The sequence below is a fragment of the Podarcis filfolensis genome, assembly GCF_964270895.1.
Source record: "Podarcis filfolensis genome assembly, chromosome: 8".
NCBI lineage: Eukaryota > Metazoa > Chordata > Lepidosauria > Squamata > Lacertidae > Podarcis > Podarcis filfolensis.
In genome coordinates, this window is record NC_139611.1 from 50,679,960 (window position 1) to 50,705,713 (window position 25,754).

Consider the following 25,754-nt stretch of genomic DNA (forward strand, 5'->3'; position numbering starts at 1 on the left):
CAGAAGTGGAGACCCTTTGTCAACCCAAAGACACCGGGCCCTTACGGATAACCGCCTTGGAGCTGCTCTTAACTGAGAAAATGTGTTGGAGGTGATTTTGAATTGAAAATCATGAGCAGGGGAAGACCCACCACCAACAATGAGAAAATCTATCCAATTCCATTATCCACATTTCCACATCAATTTGCCCCCCCCCAATCCTTAGATCCTTAGAGAGCCAGTGTGGTGTAGTGGTTAAGAGCGGTGGACTCGTAATCTGGTGAACCGGGTTTGTGTCCCCGCTCCTCCACATGCAGCTGCTGGGTGACCTTGGGCTAGTCACACTTCTCTGAAGTCTCTCAGCCTCACTCCCCTCACAGAGTGTTTGTTGTGGGGGAGGAAGGGAAAGGAGAATGTTAGCCGTTTTGAGACTCCTTAGGGTAGTGATAAAGCGGGATATCAAATCCAAACTCTTCTTAGAACAAATTTCCCTTGATATACACATTTCTGCAAAGTAATCTCCCCTAATAAAATGCAATTTTGTATGTTATTGTCATTAGCATGTATTTTTATGCTCATTTCTTGCCAGCATATGCATTTTTTGTGCACTCAGTTGGAGAACTGTGTTGCAAAATTCAGAGAAATGTGAATTTTGAAGGATGGCTGTGCTGTGTTTGCGGATTGTTTTAGAAAGTGTGAATCCAGTTGATTCCCCTTTAAGTGCAAACCATAAATATAAATCTCTTACGCACAAACCACACAAACCACATGCTTTAAATAAAGGGGTGACAAAAAGCTCCCAGCATAGAGCAAAAGAACAAACTCCACTCATATGCATTTAATATTTTATTTTATTTAAGTGGATATGGGTCAAGTAAGTTTTACTCAGAGTAGACCGATTGACATTAATGAACATTAAGTTAGGCCCATTTGTTTTAGTTGGTTTAGTTTAACACCACCCAGTATTTTTATACAGTCTTGCAGGGCAAGAAACCCTGTCAAATGAAATCATGCAACAATAAGAACATGATATGCAATTAACTAACCGAGCGGCATGAAAACATTTCATTTCAATAAAAAAGATCAAGTAAATAGAATAGATGTTTCTTTCGTTTGAATAAATAAGCAAAAATATCACAAAATAATCTATAGGAATTATCCACTGGAAATCAGAAAGAAAAGCAGAGCAGGATGTTGGTTACATCCAGTCTGGTGGAAACTTACAAATCAGAACTGGGAAATCCACCCCAACCCTCTGCCTTGTTCAATTATACTTGATTCAAAAGTGATCTGTTGCATTCTTCACAGTGACTTCTTTTGATTTGCTGCTTGAGTTGTAGATATGAATTTTAAAAATCACTCCTATTATGTTTAGCACCAACACTGCGTGTTCAGATTAAAAAATAAAATAAAACCAGACAACAACACAGCAACTCAAAAGTTAAAAAGACCATTTTCCACGGAGAGTGTCAGGGCTCTCAGAACCCAATCCACACTTTTGAGGAAGCAAGTCCCATTTAACTTGGAGGCCTTAACGTTTGAGTAACCAACTTTGTCTGCTAGCAATTTGGCCTTTACTCAAGAGACATGTTGTTTCTCAAGTTGTAGATCCAGGCTGGAGTTGGATTTTTTACGTCAGGGCAAATCCCATTGCCCCTTGTGTCACTTCACAATCTCTAAATCAGGCTTCCTCAACCTCGGCCCTCCAGATGTTTTGAGACTACAATTCCCATCATCCCTGACCACTGGTCCTGCTAGCTAGGGATCATGGGAGTTGTATGCCAAAAACATCTGGAGGGCCAAGGTTGAGGAAGCCTGCTCTAAATCATTGAGCAGCAGTACCTCCTTCTGACTGTCTGCAGTTGGGAGAACCCAAGAGCAGGAAATAGTAGTCAGTGGCTTCCTCTTGTGGAGAGTTGTCCTGGTGGCTCAGCGAATGAGGCGCATGACACACTGGGTAGCTAAAAGTTACTCATTCAATACCCGCTTGTGCCTTCAGTCACAAATTTTGTAGATCTATATTTTTTTCCTTGCCTAAAACCAGCCGACAGATATTGAATAACTGAAAACACTAGATGGGAAGCGGTTCAGCCTGAGCTAATGAAAACATATATAGCATGTCGCATACATGCGTGCCGTTATTGGTGATTCAAAGGGGAAATTTCCAAGCCAGCTCCAAATTATCTTTGAACAGAATGGTGTGAATGATGGATGAGGTAAGGAAGTCAAGCAAGGACGTTTACGGCTTGTGCATCACACAGGCACACTGTGCCATAAATCAAATTGCAAAAGTGAGGGGCAGCTACCTGATGATGCAAAGCTGGCAGAGCCCTTGGAGAGTATCAGTTGGACCTCACTAGATAAACAAAGGCATATGTGAAATCTGCCCCTGCCCCTTTCCACTGCATGGAATGCTGCCGCTGCCAAGTGTAGGTGCTCAGTTTCCATTTATAGCTGCATAACCAAAAGGACTTTCTCCCCTAGTGCACCTGATTTGCAAACAGAAGGTCCCAGGTTTAATCCCCAACATCTCCTGATAGAACTGGAGAAATCTTGCCAGTCAGCATAGGTGATACTGAGCCAGATGGACCAATGGCCTGTTCCCATATAAGCAGGTTCTTCTGTTCCTTATGTTGTGCATTCTTTTGCACAAACATGCTCCCTTGCCAGGAGCAGTTGACTGAGCCCTTGGGAACATGTGAAGCTGCTTTATACTGAGTCAGATCATTGGTCCAAATATCTCAGTATTGTCTACACTGACTGGCAGCAGCTCTCCAGCATTTTCAGGCAGGGGTCTCTCTCATCCCTACTTGGAGGTGCCAGGGACTGAACCTGGGACCATGTGCAGATGCTCAACCAGTGAGCTCTTTCGTCCTTACCCAACGAAGTTGCCACCTTAATCCCATGATCAGATGTAGGAAGCTGTCTTATACTGAGTTAAACCATTGGTCCATCTGGCTCATCTAGAATGGGTAAGAAGTATTTAAAAGAAAGAGACAAAGAAAGTCTGACAATTGGCTTTCATTGAAAATGCTTTTAAATCCACATTCTACTCCAGGGATGGGAAATCTGTGGCTGTTCAGGACTGAGCTTCCCTCAGTCTCAGGAAGAATGAACAATGGTCAACAACCTCTCGAGGGTCCTAGGTTCCCATTCCTGTTCTACACAATACTCACATTCTTCTATTCCTTTTAAAAAACAAGAAACTCTTTACATTTGAAGGAACTCCAACATGTTTATTTTAGAATTGCATCTTATGGTCTAGTAGCTTAAGATACCACCACAATAAATACAATGAAACTTGGAATTGCTCCAGAACCCTTGTTTTGTGCTTCCTGCAGGGGACAGTACTGTTCGATGTGAACAACTGGATCTGCTTCAGGATTGGCTGGCTGATTTCAGAAAATCTACCTCCTCCTCCAGCACAGCCAATCCAGAGGAGCTGGTGGCATTTGATGTACTCTGTGGAGATCTCAACTTTGACAATTGCTCATCAGGTGAGACAGCCACTTATTTGCTTGATGTATTTTAAGCTGCTAAGCCCTAGGCTCGGTGCACAGCGCAGCAGTTCTGGTTACACTGCCCTAAATCCACCTCTGCCCGTGGTGGTTGGTGTCCATTGGGACTGGTGGGGCAAAGGGCAGAGAAATCCAGTAAAGAGCAGATAAATCCAGAGCCAGTGGCAGGCAGAGCTAATTCTACTTTTACCCCTATCCTCCTCCCTGCTAAAACAACACTGAGATTAAGGAGAGCAAAGCTGGCAGCTAGTGTCACCCCCTGGACTGTAAGAAGGCAGACAGGGGTAGGCTGGCTGGTGATAGACCAAGGTTGGTGGGACAATGCCCCATTCATCCTAATGGACCAGACTTCGTTGGCCAACACTGTTGTGCCTGGAACCCCACTGGTCCTTACCCTCATCTTCTTCATCACCATCCTTTTTTCCTAATTATTCCCTGCTGTCCTTCCTAGTGTGAAGTTCATGACAATGTACTGGGATAAACAAGGGTGAAGTAGAGTTATAATGAATCACTGGAGAAAGCGATGCTTTTTAATAAATGGGGTTAATTTATTAAAATAAACAGAGATAATGTGAAATGATGCTGATTTATTGCTGCTCATTCTGTTCTTCAGTTTGCTTTTAATTTAGTTGTGCTGCGTCTTTTCTTTGTAAACCACCTGTGATGGGATGATGAGCTGCTTGTGCGTAAAATCCTGATCCCTCAGAGTTTGGCTAAGTTCCCAAACCTCTGTCTGTGATGGAGCTCCTTAAGCGTGGCTCCATCAATCGCTCGTTGAATCGGACAGTGGGCGTTTACGGAACTTCTTCCAGCATAAAAGCTCCTTAACGGAAACACGTCTTCTGGACTCTCGGCGTGACAGTTTCCGCCGAGGAGTGGGTGTTCCTAAGGGAGGTCCTGAAACCCCCCCACTGTTCTCGCTAGAAGTATCTCTGAGCTCTCCCTCCGACTCACTTTCCCTTGGAACTCCACTTCTCCCCCTGCTGGTCCCCTCCTCCGCTGAGTGGTCTCTCTCACCCTCCATGAGCCCTTTCACCTCCTTCGTCTCAGATGACAGTTCCCTGACATCCACCTCCCCTCCAGGGCCCCCTTCACCCCCTTCCCTCCCCTCCTCTGCGGGAGGCGAGGGAGCAAAACCCCTGAAGGAACCTCCCTCATCTCCCGAAGTTTCGAACACTTCCCTCCACCTTTTGCTGTTCCCGGTTTCCAAGTACTCCTCCTCCTCGGAGTCGGTACCTCCTTCCAACTCCGATTCCCTGAATCCCTCCAGTTCCTCCTCATCGTCGGTGGTGCCAAAGTACTCCCTTCGGAACCTCGCTACTGGCTGGGGTTTCCTGGGGAACCTTTGGTGGAACGTTTCGATCAAGACCTCGTCATGGACCTCCTCTGCCTTCACCCAGGTGTTTTCTGACTCTGGTTCCCCTTCCCACGCGACCAAATACTCCACCTGATTCCCCTTCCACCTGGAGTCGATGATTTCCGCCACATAGTTGCGGCTTTCCCTTTCTTCTATGGCTGGCCCCCGTGTGGATACCCCTTCACCTTCCCCCCGGTATGGTGACAGTAATGACCTGTGGAATACTGGGTGCAGTTTCATGTGGTTCGGTAACCGGAGTCTGAAAGCCACTGGGTTGATCTGTTGGATGACCTCAAATGGTCCCAATCTTTTGGGTCTCAATTTCTTGCAACCCCCCTTGTACGGCAACCCTTGGGTTGATAGCCAGACCCGACTCCCCACCCTAATTGTTTCACCTTCCCTTCTGCTCTTGTCTGCCTGCCTCTTATATTCTTCTTTGGCCCTTTCTAAGTGGTGTTGGAGTTGACGATGGATCGCTTCCATTTCTTCTACAAAAAGTTCAGCGGCCGGAACACTCCATCTCTCTCCTCCTTCCCCTGGAAACGCCCTGGGGTGGCACCCATAATTAGCCAAAAATGGGCTCATCCCGGTGGACACATTCTCTGCATTATTGTAAGCAAATTCCGCTAGTGCCAACTTTTCGACCCAATTGTTTTCTCTGTCATTGACATAGCACCTCAGGTATTGTTGAAGGATACCGTTTGCCCTCTCCGCCTGCCCATTGGTCTCAGGGTGCCTGGCAGTCGAAAAGTTGACCTCTACGTGCAACAAGCTCATAAGCTTCCTCCAGAATCTGGACGTGAACTGTTTCCCTCTGTCGGACACCAGCCTCAAGGGGGCGCCATGCAGCCTAAAAATATGTTCTACAAACAATTTCGCTGTCTCTTCCGCCGTGACTGCATGTGAGCAAGCTACAAAGTGACCCATCTTAGTTAACTGGTCTACTACGACTAGTATGGCGGTTTTCCCCTGGGATTTGGGCAGATCAGTCATAAAATCTATCGACACCGCCTCCCACGGTCGTTCTGGTGTGGGTAACGGTTCTAATAAACCCGCTGGTGCCCGCCTTTCTCCTTTGGCTCTCTGGCATTGGTCACACCTTCTCACATACTCCCGTACATCCTCCCTCACCTTGGGCCACCAAAACTCCCTGGTCACCAACCACATGGTCTTGTGTTGCCCAAAATGCCCCGCTGTGGGATTGTCGTGCAACTGTTTGAGTACTCTCCCCCTCAATTCCCCTTCGGGTATATATAGTGCCCCTTTGTAATACAATGCCCCGTTTCTTTCTTCAAAACCTCCGGGGTCTTCTCCCTCTCTCCTTAAACCTCTGAGCTTATCCTGGGCGTACTCATCATTGACCGTCCCCTCTACCAGTTCTCTTTGCCCCACCCAGGCCGCACCACACACCCAGTGGTCCTCTGGGATAATATGTCTCTCTTCTGGCGCTCCCTCCCCCTCCAAATATTCAGGTTTGCGAGAGAGAGCGTCCGCTCTGATGTTTTCTGGACCTGGCACGTAGCAGATTTCAAAATGGAATTTGGAGAACTCCTGGGCCCATCTCACTTGTCGTTGGTTGAGCACTCGTGCTGTTCTCCAATACTCCAAATTCTTGTGGTCCGTACACACTTGCACCTTATGCTGTGCGCCAATTAGTAAGTGTCTCCATCTCCGGAACGCTTCGTGAATGGCGAGTAGTTCTCGGTCATATACCGTGTAGTTCCTCTCGGATTTGTTCAGCTTACGCGAAAAGAAGGCACACGGTCTCCATTCCGACTTATTGCTCCCTGGCTGAAGCAGCACTGCCCCCACCGCCCGGTCTGAGGCATCAGTTTCCACTCTCATGGGTTTTTGTAAATCCACATGCAGGAGCTGTTCTTCCGAAGCGAATGCCTTTTTCAATTCCTCAAAAGCGTGCTCCGCCTCTGCCGTCCAAACGAATTTCTTCTTGCTGCTTAGACAGTCCGTGATGGGAGCCGTTAAGTGGGCAAAGTTCTTGATGAATTTACGGTAAAAGTTCCCAAACCCTAAGAACCTTTGCACATCTTTTTTGGTTTTCGGTGTCTTCCATTCCAGCACCGCCTGGACCTTGCCTGGATCCATGGCTAATCCCTTGTCTGATAAGCGGTACCCCAGGAATTCCACCTCCTTGGTGTGGAACTGACACTTCTCCAATTTCACCCACAACTGGTTTGCTTGCAGCTGGCTCAGCACTTCCCTGACATCCTTCACATGCTGCTCCTCATTCTCCGAATATATCAGCACGTCATCGAGGAATGCCACGCAATTCTTGTAGAGCAAAGGTCCCAGTACATGGTTCATGAGCGATTGAAAACAGGCGGAGCCTGATTGCAATCCGAATGGCATAACGTGATATTCGAAAGCCCCTAGGGGGGTGAACATCGTTGTCTTCCATTCATCCCCCTTCTTTATTCGTATCAGGTTGTACGCTCCTCTCAAGTCCAGTTTCGTGAATATCTTTCCCTTCCTCACCCTGGTCAAAATGTCATCAATCCTGGGCATGGGGAAAGTCACTGGTTCTGACACGGCATTCAGGGCCCGGTAGTCCACGACCAATCTCGGTTTATCCGTGTTTTTTTTGTCCACAAAAAACACTGGACTGCCCCCCACCGCTCTGGACTCTCTGATGAAACCTCTCTTCAGGTTTTTGTCAATAAACTCCCTCAACTCCTGCATTTCCCTGTCTGACATGGCGTACAGCTTGCCCACGGGTAGCTGGGCCCCAGGGACCAGGTTAATCTGGCAGTCAAAGTCTCTATGCGGTGGTAGTTTATCTGCTTCCCTTTCGCTGAAGACCTTGCTCAGGTCAGCGTATTGTTTGGGCACCTTCCCTTTGTTCGCCACTTCCGTCCCTGCTATGGAGGCTTTTGCCCCTTCTGGCACCTTTCCCTCTTTGCAGTGTTCCAGGCAATGTCCTGACCCAAAGGACACCACTCTCTGATGCCAGCCCACTAGCGGGTCATGCAACGCTAGCCAGCTCATTCCCAAAATGACTGGCGCCCCTCCCAGGGTGGCTACATTGAACGCTATCCTTTCGGTGTGCCTTGCCACCCTCATAACCATTGGGACGGTCTGTAGGCTAACTTCTCCCCCCAACAGCTCCCTCCCATCGATCGTGGTGACCTGCAGGGGGTTGCTTAAAGGGAGTGTCTGTATCTGGTGTTCCGCTGCAAACTCCTTGCTCATAAAATTACAGGAGCTGCCTGAGTCTAACAGCGCCTTGGTCTTTAGTGGGTATCCGTTTGCCAGCTCTAGCAACACCTCTATTACTAGGGCTGGTCTTGGAGGTTCCGGAGTGGGCACTTTTACTGCTCCTTGGCCTGTCTGCAGTGCCCTGACAGAGGCAGACAGGCGTTGGCTTTTACTGGCTCCTGGACTTCCTCCTCCTTTCCCCCAACAGCCCCCGCCATCCCTTGCCATTCCTTTCTTTGCGGGCAGACTCTGGCAAAGTGACCTGGCTGCTGGCAGAGGTAACATTTCTTGGCGCTTTTTCCCTCCTTCTTCCTCCCTTCACTGGGATTTGAAACTGCGCGCGCGCGCGCTGTTCCAACTTCCATCGGCTCTCCGGGCGGGAAACTTGGCTCTGGAATCTCTGGAATGCGGAAATCCCTCCAACGCTCTCCTTTCCCCTCCCGCTTCTCCAAGGCTCTTGCCTCCTGGCGCGCTCCAATGGTCAGCGCTGATTTGGTCAGCTGGTCCATAGACTCCGCCCTGGGCGCCCGGGAAAGTTCGTCTTTCACCGCCGAAGAAAGCCCCTCTTCAAATAGCATTTGAATGGGTTCCGCCGATAGGTCCCACCCCAATCTATGTATCAACATTGTAAACTCAGTCCAGTACTCACGAACCGATCGGCTCCCCTGTTTGCAAGCCATCAATTGTCTGCGTACCAGTCCCTGTTCAATCTCGCTGGAAAACATCAAATCCATGGCGCGAAAAAACTTCCTCGCGTCCTTCAGCATGTCACTATTCCCTGCCATCAGGGGCCTGACCCAGTCTCTCGCCCCTCCTTCGAGATGGCCAATCACAAACGCCACTCGCGACGCCTCATCGGGAAAGTCATTAAACTGCAGTTCAAGAGCATACTGCATCTCTGTCCTAAAGGCTTGGTAGTTCCTGGGGTCCCCCCCAAACTTCTGCACCATTCCTGGCATCTTTCTTGCTAGTGTAGCGCCTTTTGCCTTTTCTGCATCCTGCGCCCTCCTTTCTTCTAGCCTCGCCGTTTGCATTGCTAGCTGGAGTTCCAACATTCTGTACCTTTCTTCCAGAGTTGGACCTCCTCCAGCTCCTCCTGCTCCTCCGGCTCCGGCTGGGTCACTCATGATGCCTCTCTGCACAAGCTGCTTTCAGGGACTGTCCGATTGCTGTGATGGGATGATGAGCTGCTTGTGCGTAAAACCCTGATCCCTCAGAGTTTGGCTAAGTTCCCAAACCTCTGTCTGTGATGGAGCTCCTTAAGCGTGGCTCCATCAATCGCTCGTTGAATCGGACAGTGGGCGTTTACGGAACTTCTTCCAGCATAAAAGCTCCTTAACGGAAACACGTCTTCTGGACTCTCGGCGTGACAGTTTCCGCCGAGGAGTGGGTGTTCCTAAGGGAGGTCCTGAAACCCCCCCACTGTTCTCGCTAGAAGTATCTCTGAGCTCTCCCTCCGACTCACTTTCCCTTGGAACTCCACTTCTCCCCCTGCTGGTCCCCTCCTCCGCTGAGTGGTCTCTCTCACCCTCCATGAGCCCTTTCACCTCCTTCGTCTCAGATGACAGTTCCCTGACACCACCTTACACTTGACTTTATCATAGAAAGACAGGCATAAATGGCCAAATCAATAAACAGAAGCTAGGCTACTGCAAAGACTGGGCAGGCCATTTAAAATTCTCCATGCTATTTGTAGGCAGCAAAATGGGGAGTGGGTGGATTTCACTGAATATCCAAAGGGTGAAATTCTCCAAAAGTTTTCTTAGAAATCTCTTTTCGGAGAAATTTTTAACTTACTGAGATTTACAAAGATTCGAGTCAGTGTAGCTGGTAATAGAGATGGAGAGAAACATGAGTCTGTTCTCATTTCATGGCCAACTTGCCACATTTGCCGTTTCCAAAGCAAGATGAGAACAAAATTGGATGATGTGAACATTTTGAAGGAGTGCTGTGTTTCAGCTCACAGATTGTTTTGGAAAGTGCAAATTTCCTTTAAACGTGAACTGAACAAAAAAATGTCCCCATCCCTAGAAGCCATTTATAGCCTCTGGTATCATTGCTAGAAGCCCTGATGGACAACAGAGGCTCCAGCTTATCCATATTTTTTAGGTGGCCCAACACAACGTTGCGAGGAGCCAGAGGGCAGAGCCAAATGTCCTCTGAGCATTGAGGGGGCCAGGCCCCCTAAAAAAAAATACATTCAGGGGACCAAGACTGCCTCAGCCCTTAGGAGTCAGTGCCTGTGATGGACCCATGAAATGGGTAATAATAAATTGGCATGAGACTGAAAGAGCTACTTTTTGGCAACTTTTTTTTTTGGCCCCACCCTTAGATACCTGGATGCAAATCAGGTCACTGCTCTATAAAGTAAGATGCAGAAGTGTGAACCCTGGCCAGATGATCTGATCGGCATAACCTTCAAAGCACTGTTTTATTTTTAGCAGTTTAGCTTCTTTCTTCTTTTCCTTACCGCTTTTTAAAAGCCTCGCATTTATGGATTGTGTTGCCTTGACAATAGACAGTGACAAATGACATCATTAGTGCCGGTGGCAGCCACTTGTGGGATTCCCCCAGGAGAAGCAAAAAGAAATTCTTTTTTCTTTTCTTCCAGGAGAGATGCAGAAAAATGATTAAGAGGCATCATAGGTTTCAGGTGTTTGCACAGGGTTAGCTCTAAAGCAGAATGGAATGAAAAAGTTTAACTGCATAAACCTCTCCTCATATGAACTGACCTGGACCCTACGATCATCATCTGAGGCCCTTCTTCATGTGCCTCCTCCGTGAGAGGTCCAGAGGACGGCAACATGAGAAGAAGCCTTTTTTGCAGTGGCTCATTGTTTGTGGAATGCTCTGGCGCCTTCACCACATATCTTTAGGTGCCAGGCAAAAACATTCCTTTTCCCCCAGGCCTCTAGCTAGTTAAACAATCTACGGCCTTTTAATCAGAGGCTTGTGTGTGTGTTTGTATGTATGTATATATGTGTGTGTATTGTTTTCATGGTATGTATTTTTGTGTTTTTATATTGTAAACTGCCCTGTGATCTTTAGATGAAAGGTGGTGTAGAAATTTAATAATGAATAAATAATAAACAATTGCCCAAAACTTAACAAGACAATTTTATGCTTTCAAATGACATTTCCAAATAATTCCCCTTTCCCAGCAAACTTCAGCAATAAAATAGAAAATTCACCATTTTTGACTGCTTGAATTAGCTGCCTGCCTTAGCCAATCTAAAGATCAGTCCAACCCCAAGGAATAATTGACAGGTCTAGAGAGATCTACATGGGAGTAAGGAAGAGGCATAGAAAAGTGTATAGTGTGGGCTTTATCCACTGCTAGTCATACTTGGAGTAGACCTAGTGTAGGTCCATTAATTTCAATGGGCTTACTCTGCATAAAACTTAGTTGGATACAACTCTTCCATGTTTTAATGAATTGCTTAGAGACTGCCTTGGTATTAAGTGGCATGGAAGTAAATTAGGGTTGCCATATTTCAAAAAGTAAAAACCAGGACACCCAAGCTTTTTTAAAGGAGAACACTGAAATTGTTGAGCTTATTTTTAAGGAAACCCCCAGGTGAGGGTTTTTTTAGGAAGACCTGAAAGTTGTTGAACTTCCTTTTAAACAAAAACACCAAAAACCCCCACAAATTTTAGATTGACTTGCCTAAGATCCAGAACAAAATGCCACATTTCAGAAATTGCCCTGGACATCAATTCCGCCTTTGAAATCCCAGTGATGTACAGGAAAATCCAGACATAGGGCAGCCCCAAGTAAATGCAATGCAATATAAATCCAGGATGAGTGAGGAATGCCCACTGTGTGGCCTCTGGTTTCTCAAGCTGTGGCCTCTAGATTTTATTCCCTGACCATTGCCTGAGCTGGCTGGGGCTGCTAGGAGTTGCAATCCAGCAACATCAGGAGGGCTGCAGGTTGCTCAACCCTGCCTCCCCCTGCCCTTGCCTTTCTTTGCATGCCACTGACGTCCTTGTTCTTGGTCCTTTGTGTTCTCGCTGTAGATGACAAGCTGGAGCAGCAGCATTCCTTGTTTACGCGCTACAAGGACCCATGCCGGCTTGGTCCAGGGGAGGACAAATCATGGGCAATTGGTAAGGGATGCTGCCATGGCCTTGGGCTTGGGTTGGGAGCAGTGCTTGGGGGGAAAGCGCATTAATCCGTACCAGTTCACCCCCTCCAAAAAGGAATTAGTTCATTTCCTCTGGACAGGAAATAATTTCCATTTCAGTTCAATTCACAACTCGTTCACATAGTTCTCAGCAATTTTTGTTTAAGCCTTCAGAATTTGACAAGCTGCTCTGCTGTTGTATAAAATATGCTTAAGAAGATTAAGAAAACATCAAAACACACACTCATGGTGTAACACGAATAATGGTTTTATTTATCTTCCCCAACCATCATTGTATTTAAGTTTAAGCAGCGGCATGACATTTCAGATGGAGAGGGGACTAAAGATGGTGGAAAAGAGCTGTGCACAGGGCTTGGCAGGTGCTGCCAACCAGCTGGTTGGCATGTACAAACCCCCTCCTGGCCCAGCTGCACCTTTACCTGCCTCAAAACTGGCATCATATATGGAAGCAGCAACGCAACTCAGTACTGCATACAGACTCTGGTCTACATCCATTAGGGAGAAAGCCAAGGTTGACGGGAGACCCATGAATTCCTTTCTCTTCCTAGGAACCTTGTTAGATCCAGAAGGACTATACGATGAAGAAGTGTGCACAGCAGATAACCTGCAGAAGTAAGTACCGCCTTGTTTCTCTGCTTATACAGTATCGTGGCTGCTTTTTAAATCTGCACCACCAATGAGTATTGCTTTTATATTTTGAATAGTGTTTTCAGTGGTGCTGGTGGGTAGGAGAGAGTGTCTCTTTCTTTGCACTCACCCAGCAGGTGCCAGTACTCACCCTGAAGTTGTTACAGTAAGTGCCACACTTTTTAACAACAAAAAAGGAGGTGCTGGTACTGCGTACCCTTGAGTACCCCCTGAAATAAAAGGCTTGCCGATCAGAAGGTCGGCAGTTCGAATCCCCGCAATGGGGTGAGCTCCCGTTGCTTGGTCCCTGCTCCTGCCAACCTAGCTGTTCGAAAGCACGTCAAAGTGCAAGTAGATAAATAGGTACCGCTCCGGCAGGAAGGTAAACGGTGTTTCCGTGCGCTGCTCTGGTTTGCCAGAAGTGGCTTAGTCATGCTGGCCACATGACCCGGAAGCTGTACAATGGCTTCCTCAGCCAATAAAGCGAGATGAGCTCCGCAACCCCAAAGTCGTCCACGACTGGACCTAATGGTCAGGGATCCCTTTACCTTTACCCTCACTTCCAGATTGATTTGGGGCTGAATCCAGGGCAGGGTGAACAGTTCCTGTGTTGGTCCAGACTGGAGGGCCTAGACCTCATTTCCGTTCTACTCTGGCATGTAGGATTTGCCACAGTGCAAACTGACCTTTTTTTTCTCTCCCCAAAATCAAATGCAGTAAAATTCCACAGGCCCTAAGGCAAAAAAGTAAGCACTCACAAAGTTTGTGGTCTGTAGCACTTCTGAAAGCAAACTTCTCATTTATTTTAAGTCCAGTTCCTCTTGGTCTTTCAAGACACCTTGTTTGATTGGCATTTAATCCCCATGCGTAATTGATGTGTTGTCAAGCAGCTCTCAAATTGTAATGTCATCTTTAAAAAGAAAACTTGCTGAAGAGCTTGCAAATGATACCCATCTGAAATTGCTATTGTCATTGACAAACTAGATGAGGTTTAGAATGGACTCTTGTGGAAATCCTTCAATAATAAAATTTGCCCAAGCTATAGAAACTAATTTATCACCCTATTTATACTGGCATCAATAGTTCTGGAAAGAGCCCAGTAAATTAGGCTTCCATTAGACTTCCAGCACCAACCTCTGGAAATCTATTAATAAAGTTAAGAAGCCCGCACTATTAAATACATCAATAAGAGTGACTACATGGACCTATTTCCTTATTTAAAAGATCAATAAACACCGTTGCTACTTAGTCACAATGTGCCTCCACCTCTGACTTGATTAATAGGATACTGTTAGGGCAACTAGTGAAGAAACGGCCATTTAATTAAGATATTCACAGACCTAGGGTGGATTGGTTGTTGGTCTCTTTCACTTAATACCAATCCACTATTCAAAGGGGCGGTCACATGCCTATCAGTCAAGTTTTATTGCGGGTCTAAAGCTGTCACAATGTTGTATACAGTCAGGTTATAGTCTATGAGCCCAGACAATCTTTGGCACCAAAAGGGCAATTTCTCAGTTCCTTATATTGATTATCATGGCGGATGTCACTGAGATTGAAGTGGCACACTTTTCTGAACTACATAATTTTTCAGTGGTATCAGAGAGATGGAGTTACTTTTGTGACAGGGTGGTTTTGGAGGACTTTACAGCTACTTTTAATACATACTATAGTGGATACAGTGGGGAAGAACAGCCTTAACATAGAGGTAAATCATCTGCCTTGTGTGTAGGTGGTCTCAAATTCTGCCCTGGAATCTCCTGCTCCAAACCCTGGAGAGCCACTGCCAGTTAGTATAAACCAGTAGTGGGGAATCTCTGGTCTATGGACTTAATGGGGGCTGGCAGGGGCCCATGAGGCCATTTCCCCAAAACCATGCTCACCTGCCCGGCACCTAAAGTCATACATTATGTGGGGCATGTAAAGATGCAGCTCTCCCCCAACAGTGGAGTGTGTAGTGCTGCCAATCAGCTAACTGCACCCACAAACCCCTGTGCCTCTTATTGTGTGGATGGATTTCAAACTTCATGAGGAAAGGGAAACTCTTCACCTGACATCATGGTGCAGTCAAGAAACTGACAGGTGGGAAGTGTCACTTCCAGTGTGCCATGGGCATAATTTTCGGCTCTGTGGCATCCAGAACCCAAGCTTCTCTCTGTTGACTGACCAACAAAGATTGTTTCCTCTAGAGGAGAAAAGGGGGGAATACAGGCAGGGCAGTCAATAGGTCGGTAGATTTTAAATCTCAGTGGAAATATGTAGACATATATATTTTATGTCCTGGGGAGAAAAGCAGCCGGGGTTGGTAATTTGAGTATGGATGGGGGAGAAATTCAATTCAGTTTGCATTTAAAGGAGAACTTAACCTAATTTGCAGTTTCAAAAACAACATGTGAACTGAAGCAGGCAGCCTGGGTGACCCCCTAGAAAGTTTCAGTCTGATGCTCACTTCTCAGTTAAATGCATAGGACTGTGGTAGTACATGTAACTTGTTTTGCAAAGGTAACAGTCTGTCGTGGACTGGCTGGATGCAGAAGAGTGGTGGGAGGCAGAAATTACAATGCGCAAAGGGATTCCAGGCATTCTTAAACCCACAATTTATATAAAGTAACCGCACCACAGAACACAGCCATTTTTCAAATTAATATATTGCAGGAAATATGGCGAAATGTGTTGCACACACCCAAGCCACTTTTCTCAGCTTCTTGCTTAATTTGCTATTATGAAGCGGAGATAATCTGCTGGTGTTTCAACAGAGGTCAATTCTGTCAGAGCCACAGCTCTTTCATTAAAAACAATGAAAATTCCATGAGACACCCCCCCCCCCCAAGCAGTCTGAAGAATGTCTTGTCTGTGGTACTTTTGAAGACAATTATACAACGGTCCATATTTGTCTACCATCTTCATAGAAATGAACCTCCCTCTTTGCAGTAAAAAAAAAAAAAAAATTGCATCCAGGGATCATTGATAAGTATTGATCCCTTGATACTGAAATTAATGAGAAGCAAGCTAGTGTCGATTGACTTAGGTCTCCAGAGATAATACTTCAGAACATGTTAAAACTGGATTTTACATATTAAAGGTTGATAAGGCTGGGAAATAAGAATCAATTGTACCAACTATTTTCATATGCTTTTAAGTTTCCTGAAAAGGAGCCACAGGCCTTGACAACTGGTGTCTCCTTTTCTTCTGTGGAAAAATCAAGATTTCGTCTCTCTCATTTCCAAAATAATTGATGGTATAGTCTGGTAATTTTGGTGTGTGCCTTATTCACAAAGGCCAACTGTGGATCTTCAATCCAAGACTACTATTTGAAGAATAAGCCCATGATTCACCACAAATTGTCAATAATCCTATGCACACTTACTTGGAAGTAAACCACATTGCGTTCAGTGAGATACTTCTGAGTAAACATCTAGGGAAGTACACTGCTTTGACTGCCCATTCCTCCAGAACTGGACAGCCAAAGAGAGGCATGCTTTATTGTCCAAGGATACAAGAATCAGAATTCAGTGGCAGAACATCTGCTTTGCATGCAGAACGTCCAAGGTTCAATCCCTATTATCTCTAGGTAGGATGCATAGCTGTCAACTTACAGATTTGAAAATAAGGGACCAGCAGCCTCGAAAATAAGGGATCAGCAGCCAAAATAAGGGATTTTAGTCAACCAGCAGCCAAACAAAGCCTCAAGCAGTGGTTCCCACAGCACAGCAACCTGGCAAAGGGGATGCAGCAAGGAAAAACACTGTCACCTCTCCGCTGGGAAGCGCTGAGCAAAGGCGAGTCCCCAGGCAACGCGGCCGACTTGATCAGCACAAGGCATGCAAGCTCCACCCCCCAGTCATTCTTAGACTCCTTATTGGGTGAGCAACGCAGCCAAGCAACACATTTGGAGCCTCCCTCCTCCCTGGCCGGCAGGGAGGGAGGGAGAGGAGCTTCTTCCTTTGAAACCCAGGAAATTTAAGGGACATCATCAATCCGGGACAGCAGCGGGAAACGGCGCTGGGATAAGGGAGTTTCCCGCCAAATAAGGGACGGTTGACAGCTATGGTAGGATGGGGAAAGATTTATGTCTGAAACCAGGTTTCTGACTGTCAGTCAGTGTAGACAATCTAGCTAGATGGACCAACTTATATCTTATTTTTAAAGAATTGTACAGTTCTCAGGAAACATTAGGCACTTTAGAATAACAATAACAACAACAACAATGCACATGAGATAATTTGTTGATATTGGGTGTGTGCGAATTGTAATGTGTATTTATATGCTATTCCATAGTTTTGTGTAATTAACTGGAAATTACCGATATAAAATGAAACTTCAGAAATAGAAGATCTCATACCTTTGCTATCTCCAGTAAAGCATCCGCCACCAAAAACTGGGAACCCATTTGATATTTGTTAGAACAGTGGATGACACAGGTGTAGATCTGACACATAATAAACTGTTGTGTGTGTGTGTTTTTAACCAGGACAATGGAAAGTGAAGAAGGGCGAAAAGCCTATATTGTCTTTCCTACCAGCAAGACCCATCCTTCAAGTCAGAAGGGGAGGAAGAGAGCTTTGAAGGGGAACGGGAGGCGAATTGACTACATGCTTTACACTGAAGAAGGACTCTATCTAGAGTGGAAAGTGGTAAGCCCAGTCACATATGAACAAGCATACTGATAACAGTTCTGCATGTCAGAATTTGGGATCAGCTGTGATGGACAATGCTTCTTGATTCAAGCAGCATTCCCCAAGGCTCACTATGAACAGTCACCCTCTGATGGGATCCCATTATGTTAAGATGCCCCTGGGAGGATGCCCAGTTTTGGGTTTTTTGCTTCAGCCATACTGTAGGCAGGGCATCATCGTTCTAGAACTCAGAATCAGCCAATGAAGCTGAATGTCAGAAGATTCAGGTCAGGCAAAAGACAGGACTTTTTCCACACAGCAAATAAACTGTGGAATTAGCTCCCACAAGAAGTCACGGTTGTCACCCATATGGGTGGCTTTAAAAGAGGATTAGATAAATTCATGGGATACAAGGCTATCAGCAGGTACCTGCCACGATGGCAATGTTCTCATCCCACAGTTAGAGGCAGGATTCCTCTGAAGAGCAGTTCCTGGGACCCACAGGTGGGCAGAGTTCTGTAGGTCACTATGAGAACAGAGCACTGGACTATTTGGGTCTTTGGCCTGATCCAGGCTCTTCTGATATGTTTATTTTCATCTGAAACCTTAAAAGTGGTGGGGACACACACACCATAGAGCTCTTTTTAAAAATCATTTCTTTTGCTGTTCCTCCGCAGGAAGTGGAAGAGTTCAGTTTCATTACTCAGCTGGCAGGCTTAACTGATCACCTGCCTGTTGCCATGCGCCTGATGGTTTCAACGGGAGAAGAGGATCCTTAAAAAAGGACCGGTTTTTTGTCCCCCAAGTGTGTAGAGGAGGGAACTTCCAAACTTGTGACCAAGATGCAAGACAGAGTGTGGGATTTTTCAGATGCCCCCACCCCCTCGAGACCAGGCTTGACTCAGACTATCCTCTGGCTGCGATTCTACCTGCTTTTCAGATTCCTCTCCATTTGCATCCTGTTAGGAAGATGTTAAAAAGGGAAGCAGAGAACGTATGTGAATGTGTGCATGGGGAGATGGGGATGGGAGGGGGGTGTCAGCCCACCCACAAGCATCACGAGTTGCCAGGCAACCGGGCAAGCCTGTATTTCTATACTTTCACTGTGGACTTAAAAGGAACCAAGGTAGAAGTCCCAATTCTTTTGAACCAGTGCCATTCTTACAAAACAATGTTTTTTAATATATATACTGATATATAGCACAATTTAGTTTGTAATCAGTCTCTGTGTTAGTGCTGCTCCAAAAGCGAGTTTTCAAATCATTTCTTTATATATCCTTAATGAGCTAATGCTTAATTTCTCTCTTCTTCTTTTTTTTAAAAAAATCCTTTTCTTCCCCACCCCCTTTCCTTTCCTTTTTTCTTTTTAGCCTGTTAATGTTGTAGTAGCATGCCTGCGTCAGAAGCATGCCTCCACATTGCATGCCACTCACTTAGGAATGGAATGGTCAGTGAGGTACCATTGGGGTGGAGGTGGGTGGGCAGGTAGGGGAAACGAGAAGGATGGCAATGGTAATTCAGAACCCAAAGCATCCTGGCGACAGCATTCTTAGGACCTTCAAAACCCAGGTTTGGAAAACAGTGTCATATTGCCTGTAAGCAGGCAACTGTCAAAACAGTAGGGCCAAATCCTAAAGTATTCTCTACCAATGCAATCCTGGAGATAAGATTTCAGAAGATACTATGGCAGATGTGGCAGATACAAGTGGCGGCATCTTTCCTGGACTGGTCCATTGCAGCTTGCAGTATGAGAGGTTTGGCACACAAACTTTCAAAGCTGTCTTATGTCACCACCAGACAATAAGTTGTATCTAACAAAGTGGAATGGAGTTGCCCCTCGTTCTCCTTCCCTTCCCCAAAACCTGTTTGGGGTTCCTCCCCAACCCTCCAGAGCAGATTTTGGGATGCCCAGGAAGGAAAGAAGGGAAGGAGGTTCTGCTGTGCTTCTGTGCTTTCTTGGATACAACCCCATCAGTCTAATAATCTATCTCAACATTGTCTGCTCTGACTCTCTGGTGGCTCTGACCTGATCTGCAGCAACGTCTGTGTGGATGGGGCCATAATTACCCTTCAGGTTCTGAACTTTTGTGATACCAAAATGCATTTAATAATGCATATTTTAGAATAAAATGCATACATTGAGACAAAATACATACTTAAATATTTTGTGATGAAATGCATATTGAAATCCATATCAAAATACTGAAATACAAATTCTTGTGCAGTTTTTTTTAAAAAAAAACAACAGATTAATATGGAACAGGAGCAGATTGGATTTATGAATAAACACATGTAACGTTGGCGTAGACTATGGAACCCACCTCAGTTATGTGAATATTGGAACATTCCTCCACCAAAAGATGGTTCTCAGCACATGGAAAGGTAGTATGTCAGGGGAAAGGCTAGCCTAAACCTTCTCTCTAGTGTGTTAGTTTTCTATAGGTGGTGAGCGGGAGAATTGAACTATGTAAACCCAGCCATCACAACCACAAGGGAAACATGACCAATGGAGTCTGCTGAATGCCTGAATTGGCCCATAGACCTACTGAATATGTCAACAAAGTGGCACGGCTGAATCCAACGCAGTTCCAGTGCTGTCTGGATGAAGGAATCGCATGGAACAGATGGGTCATGTGCAATGCAACCACACCAGTGCTATCAACCCTCAAGGAGGTATAGCACCAATGCAGTTGCTTCCTGTTCTGCCTGCCCATCCCAGTGGGATTTCTTCATTTGAGCACGATCAGAGCAACATGGGAACCAGTCACAGAGAAACAGTGGCTACTCTAGTGATGTGTATATTAGTCCTCATTCATTGTGAGAACAGAGAGAGCAATGCAAGGAAATAGGTGGTGGAGGGCCTTAGCTAAAACACAAGCAACTTCACCAGAAGCGCATAGCAAGACACAGTAGGAAAGTTCTGTAAATTCTGAATCAGACAGATTAAAAGTGCCACATGCGGAAGATGTGCCTGTCACTTCAAGGAGAGGAAGATCTCACACATTACCATTTGTACCTCTTAACTTTTGTTGCAGAAGATTTGTTTGCTCGCTCTTCTCTTGTGCCATTCCTGCCCCGCTCCCCCAGCTTGGTGGTTCAGCTTGATTTGAGGTGGTGGACTGAAATTTCTGAACCCCATCCCTCTTCCCACAGCAGGGTTTGTACAGCATGTATGAAGGAAAGAGTGTCTTTAAACACATGCAGAGTGCCCAAGTTTCCCCCACTAAGAACCATCAAGTGTTCCCTGCCCACCCATTGATAGAGGGAGTGGCTTCTGGGGCAGCGTGGCCTAAACATGACTTCCACTGTCCAGTCGCAGCACCTCATTCATTTATAAGCTCATTCACTTGCAGCACTCACAGGAGGCAGAGACGACCACCAATTTGGATGGCTTTAAAAGAGAATTAGACTGGAGAGTTAGAATGAAGGAGAAGTCTATTGATGGCTACTAGCCATGATCTTGTGTTTGAATCCTGCTTGCTGGTTTCCCACAGGCATCTATAAAGTTCATGAATAAGTACCCAGACACTATTATCTATTTCCTACCTGAACACAAATTTATTTTATGAACTCTGAATAGACCCTCACCTGCAACAATCTGTTTCTCTCCTAGTCTGCACTTCTGATGTGACACTTTCCTTTTTTAGAAGTGACAAGCACACCTTCCAGAGCAGGAAGAATCTGTACCTCTCCAAAATAGTATTGCCACTTATAAATGGTGGAAGATCAAATGTCATAGATCAACCCAATCTGCTTTTCATATCCCTCTTGAACTCGGAGGCAGAATTTTCAAATATGCTTAAGCAGTTGTGGGCTTGTCATTCAGCATTATGCACACTGAAACATGTTCCTGTCATGTATTAGGTACACTGGGAGGCACTATTGTTGCCTGTTCAGCTCCACGGTTGCCAAAATACATTAGGGTGTAGCATAGATTGAGCCAAGCCTCCCCACCAGTCTTTAGCGAAATCTCTGATTTCGTAATGCTTCATAATTCTGCGGTTCTGCAGCTAAGGGCGACAGAGGTTGTTGCCAGTGCAACCAGTGCAACATTTCGGATCCTCTCGGGAGGGAAGGGTAAGCCCCCAGTTAGTGTATCTTTGTACAGATGCACTAATTGGGGGGCATCCTCAGTAGAGAGCATGTCTCAGAATCTGGCAACAGATCTCAGTGCTATGGCTGTGAGATTGAACAAGATGTACCATAGAACCAGATGGCTCCAGAAGCAGGGTTTTTCTTTGCATCTCCTGAAAAACAAAGAACAAGAAATCAAGGAAGATGAAATAAAAGACTGGTGGATCAGAGAGAACTGATTGGAAATGATGCAAACATTTCTGGGGAAATGGAATACAGTGCAAACATAATAAAAAAAAATCAGTCATGGGGTTTTCTCTGTAAAAGTCAGGGTAAGTGCACTTGAAATGGCTCTAAAAGGGATTTGAAAACTGACTTGGACAATGGGATCTGTACCAGGTTCTGAAATGAAGTCCATAATGACTGCAAAGGCTTGCTACAGGTGGGCCATAGCCTGTAGCACATCATTGCACCTGCAAAATTCTGGAGATATCAGAGTGGGAAGAAATTTGCCTTTCCACAACCCTCGTAGAGAAGGAGACTTGACTGCCTCAGCTTTAAGGGGGATCACCTTTCTCCTCCCGTGCTTTGAAAACCTAAGCAATAGTAAAACTTCCACAGATGCCTGATCAGGCCATTCAAAAGCAGGGAACTCCAGAAAGCAAATAGCTGTGAGCAGAGATTGCAGCAGACCTGCTAAGGCACCACCAATGGTGCAAACTGAGACAGGGTGGAAGGCAGGGAGGCCAACTGTAGGCAGAGCCCGAGACAATGACAGGCGGTGCCAACTGGCTCTACATTTGTTCCCTTCCTCCTCCCTGCTGTGTTCTACAAAGGAGGAAGCTGATGGTCAGTGCCACCAGCCATTGTAAGAAAAAAAGCAGGCAGGCTGTGAGGTTGGTGGGGCAGAGCCCATTTGCCCTAGATGACTAGCACCCACAGGGCTGCTTTGCATGTTCCAGGGAAGCAGAGACAGAAAGTGTATTAATCAGGGCTAGTTTGGATCATGTCCAAATCAAAGCACCTTTATGGACTGTACCAACCCCTGTGGTGGTGATGACCAGGAGCAAATAGGATTTCATCGCCCAGAACAGAAATCAAACTGCAATAAAAACTGCTAGCACATTTGTAAAGCGAAGCAGGGTCCAGAATGGTTTCAAATTGGATGGGGGACTGCATGTTGAGATTCCCGCATTACAGGGGGCTGGACTAGATGACCCATGAGGTCCCTTCCAACTTTCTGATTCTATGAGAGAGAAAAGAAAAATGCTCCCTCCCCACATATTCATCTGTCTTCATTGCATCAAACTTTCTCTACAGGGGCATGAACCAATGGATTTTCTAGTTCATGGCCCAAGCTTAACCTGACTGATTGTTTTATCTGCAACATTGCTTCTCATTCTACTTTTCTGTTTTGCTTGTATTTTATTAACTTTTTTCTGTCCGAAACAGTATGAATTACAGCTCATATGCTGTCCACCATCTCTGTCTAGAATGTTTACCACTAGCAGTAAAACTAAGCCAAGGCGCAGTATTTAAATAGCTCCCTTTAAGCTGTGTAAATTACCACCAGATATCCACATTCTGTGAGTAGCTGAAGTAGACATGCTGTGTGGTCTATAAGCAATTGTACCAATTACTGCCAAACTGTGCTACACTATTTACAGTTTTAAAAACCCACAAAAGCTAACTGTCTAAATTACAGGTTACTTTCTGGGAATTCTTGCTTTTCTATAAAAAAAGAAAGAAAGAAAGAAAACCAAACCAGGTTTTTCCTTCTTCCCCTTTCAAATTTAGATGCGTTGAGATTTCTTTTTTGTGTGAGTTGTGGGGTTTCTTTTCGGGGGGGGGGGTCAGTGTCAGTTTTGAAGTAAACTTTCTCAGAGTTTATCATTCTTGGATATTCTCCATTTTTAAAACTGTAGAAAATTTGATAGTTGTAAAAAGAGGTAGATACTTTTGGATTAATCAACAACAATGTCATTCGTAACCATTGAATAGTATTGTGGGTCAAACTTTGGGGAAACTTTTAGGCTGGGAATCGTATTCCTTTGCCTTATTAGTGCATTGACCTTGTGCCTTCTGCTGCCTTGATGTGCTATGGGAGAGCTGGAATCCTGTTTGAGGGCAAATGGAAGAAATATACTTCTCATTCCAGAGAACGGTGTTTTGAAAAAGAAAAGTAAATTCCGTACATTTGTGATCACATTCTTTCCTGTTATTGCAAATTTACATTTTGTCCAGACAACAGCTGTATTATGTACATGGCCTAAAGTCCGTTAGGATCCAATTTTATTTTCAGTGATGTAGACACCGGATGGAAGGATACAACACCCAGATCTTAGAGCATATTCCAGTATTCCACATAACCCATTGGTGGGAGGAGGTCACAGGAGCGGTTTCAGTTGTCACTGAATACCACCTTCTCCTCCCTATTTGTTGGGGAGGGAAGAAATCTTGAACTTATGGGAAGGTGGTGAACATGGTGTGCCCTTTGTCACCTTGTCCTTAATCCCGAGTTGAAATGTGGGTATTGAATCCTGTGCATGCCATCCCAGTCCTGCAGATAAAGGCCCTGAGCTGCATGACTGGTGCTGGTTGCCATGCCTTGTCCCAGACCAGCCTTCCCCAACCTGCTGCCCTCCAGGTGTTTTGAACTACAGCCTCCCGTCAGCCTCACCCAGTGGCCACAGGGTTGTAGTCTGAACATCTGGAAAGCACCAGGCTGAGGCAGAGGAAACTGAGCACAGGCTCTGATGTATGTTGAATTTATAAGTCTCCAATTCATGCACAAAGGGTTATCACCAACCAAGCTCTAGTCAGAATAGGCCAAATGAAATTAAAGGACCTAAGTTAGCCATATCCACCAATTTCAGTGGGTTTACTCTAACTAACCATGGATATAACACAATCCTTTCCCATTGGCTCCCCTGTATGTTGCAAGGAAAAATACCCTGATTTATTCACATGCACACCAATCATAACTGTGTTAATATGTGTCTGCATTTTGTATTTAGGCATTGGTTCCCAAGAACTTGATTTCCCACACTTCCACAACCAGCCAGTTCCCTACCAAAGGAACTCCCCCAAGTGTTTTTCTAAGACTAGGAAATGTTGACATTTGAACAGGCATCATGTGCACATGCACAACGCCAGCAAGGTGATACTAGAGATAGAGGATTTCTTATGAAAGCCACCTCAGATTTGGCTCATGCCGACCGCTCAAAATGGTTAACTGGTCGACTCAACGAGCTCCCCAAAGGCCTGTTTAAATGGGAGAATCAAATTCAAAGGAGCAGAAACCATCTGCATCTCCTCAAAGCCACTCATGACTCAATGAGATACTTGCTCCCTAAGGGAGGATGAGACCAAGGTTAGTGCTGCCTGCATAATTTATAGAACTCTACAAGTATCCTGCGAGCCATAAAGCTTTGAAAATGGGTGGAATTTTTGAACTCCAGGAAAATGGGGACATATGGTTCTGGGCAGGGTCAAGTATAGTTAAATCCAGACAGGTGGTCATGGCAGGTCTCTCTATCCAGGAATAAGAACCCTGGACAGTTCCCAGTAGGTCTTGCTGGCTGAGTTGTGAAAGGTGTTGCCACAACAGGGAGCTGAAGCCATCTGAGGCGTTCTAAAGCAGGCAAGACATATTCTGCATTAAGCCCCACTTCCTTGAAGGAGACACCTACATTCCTTAAGAGGCCCTCACCCAATTCTATGTCCTTTGGCTTCTGTGAGGTCTAGAACATTTCTCTTCAACCTTGGGTACCCAGGTGCTGTTGGATATGCTGGTTGGGAAGGATGGGAGTTGGAGGTTGAAGAACTGTAGTCTCATCCTCTAAGTCCAAGGTTGGTTGTAGGTCAACATCCTCTAGGCAGCTAACAGGACCAGCTACTGAATATTCTCTCCTGAGGAAAGTGACCTGAATCTTGCACTCATCTGAGTCCTCTTCAGAGTCCTGTGGGATCTAGCATCATGGTACATGATATGTATCTAGGAAGTATAGCCTGAGACAGCACTATGCTATTCTTAAAGTATTATATAACACTACTATGAATCCCCTTAGATACAGGATACTTCATTGTCCTTTTTAGAGTTGCCATGGAATTTCACCAAGGACATTTTGAAAGTGAATTTGTTGGTCCCTTGCTAGGAGAAACATTCAGGGGATTTTAAGGGAAGAAAAAAAAGTTTTGAAAAACATTGAGCAAAGAGTTT

General features: G+C 45.5%; 1 protein-coding gene across 1 annotated transcript in view; it reads left to right on the plus strand.

Annotated features, from left to right (window-relative positions):
- The window catches only part of SMPD3 (sphingomyelin phosphodiesterase 3), a 590,910-nt gene that overhangs the window by 105,254 nt on the left and 459,902 nt on the right, over positions 1 to 25,754 (plus strand). Inside the window, exons 5-9 of the mRNA XM_083624900.1 lie at positions 3,321 to 3,476; positions 12,088 to 12,177; positions 12,764 to 12,827; positions 17,314 to 17,476; positions 18,136 to 25,349. Of these exons, the coding sequence (XP_083481026.1) occupies positions 3,321 to 3,476; positions 12,088 to 12,177; positions 12,764 to 12,827; positions 17,314 to 17,476; positions 18,136 to 18,237 (575 nt within the window). The 3' untranslated portion in view covers positions 18,238 to 25,349. The remainder of the gene's footprint in view (positions 1 to 3,320; positions 3,477 to 12,087; positions 12,178 to 12,763; positions 12,828 to 17,313; positions 17,477 to 18,135; positions 25,350 to 25,754) is intronic.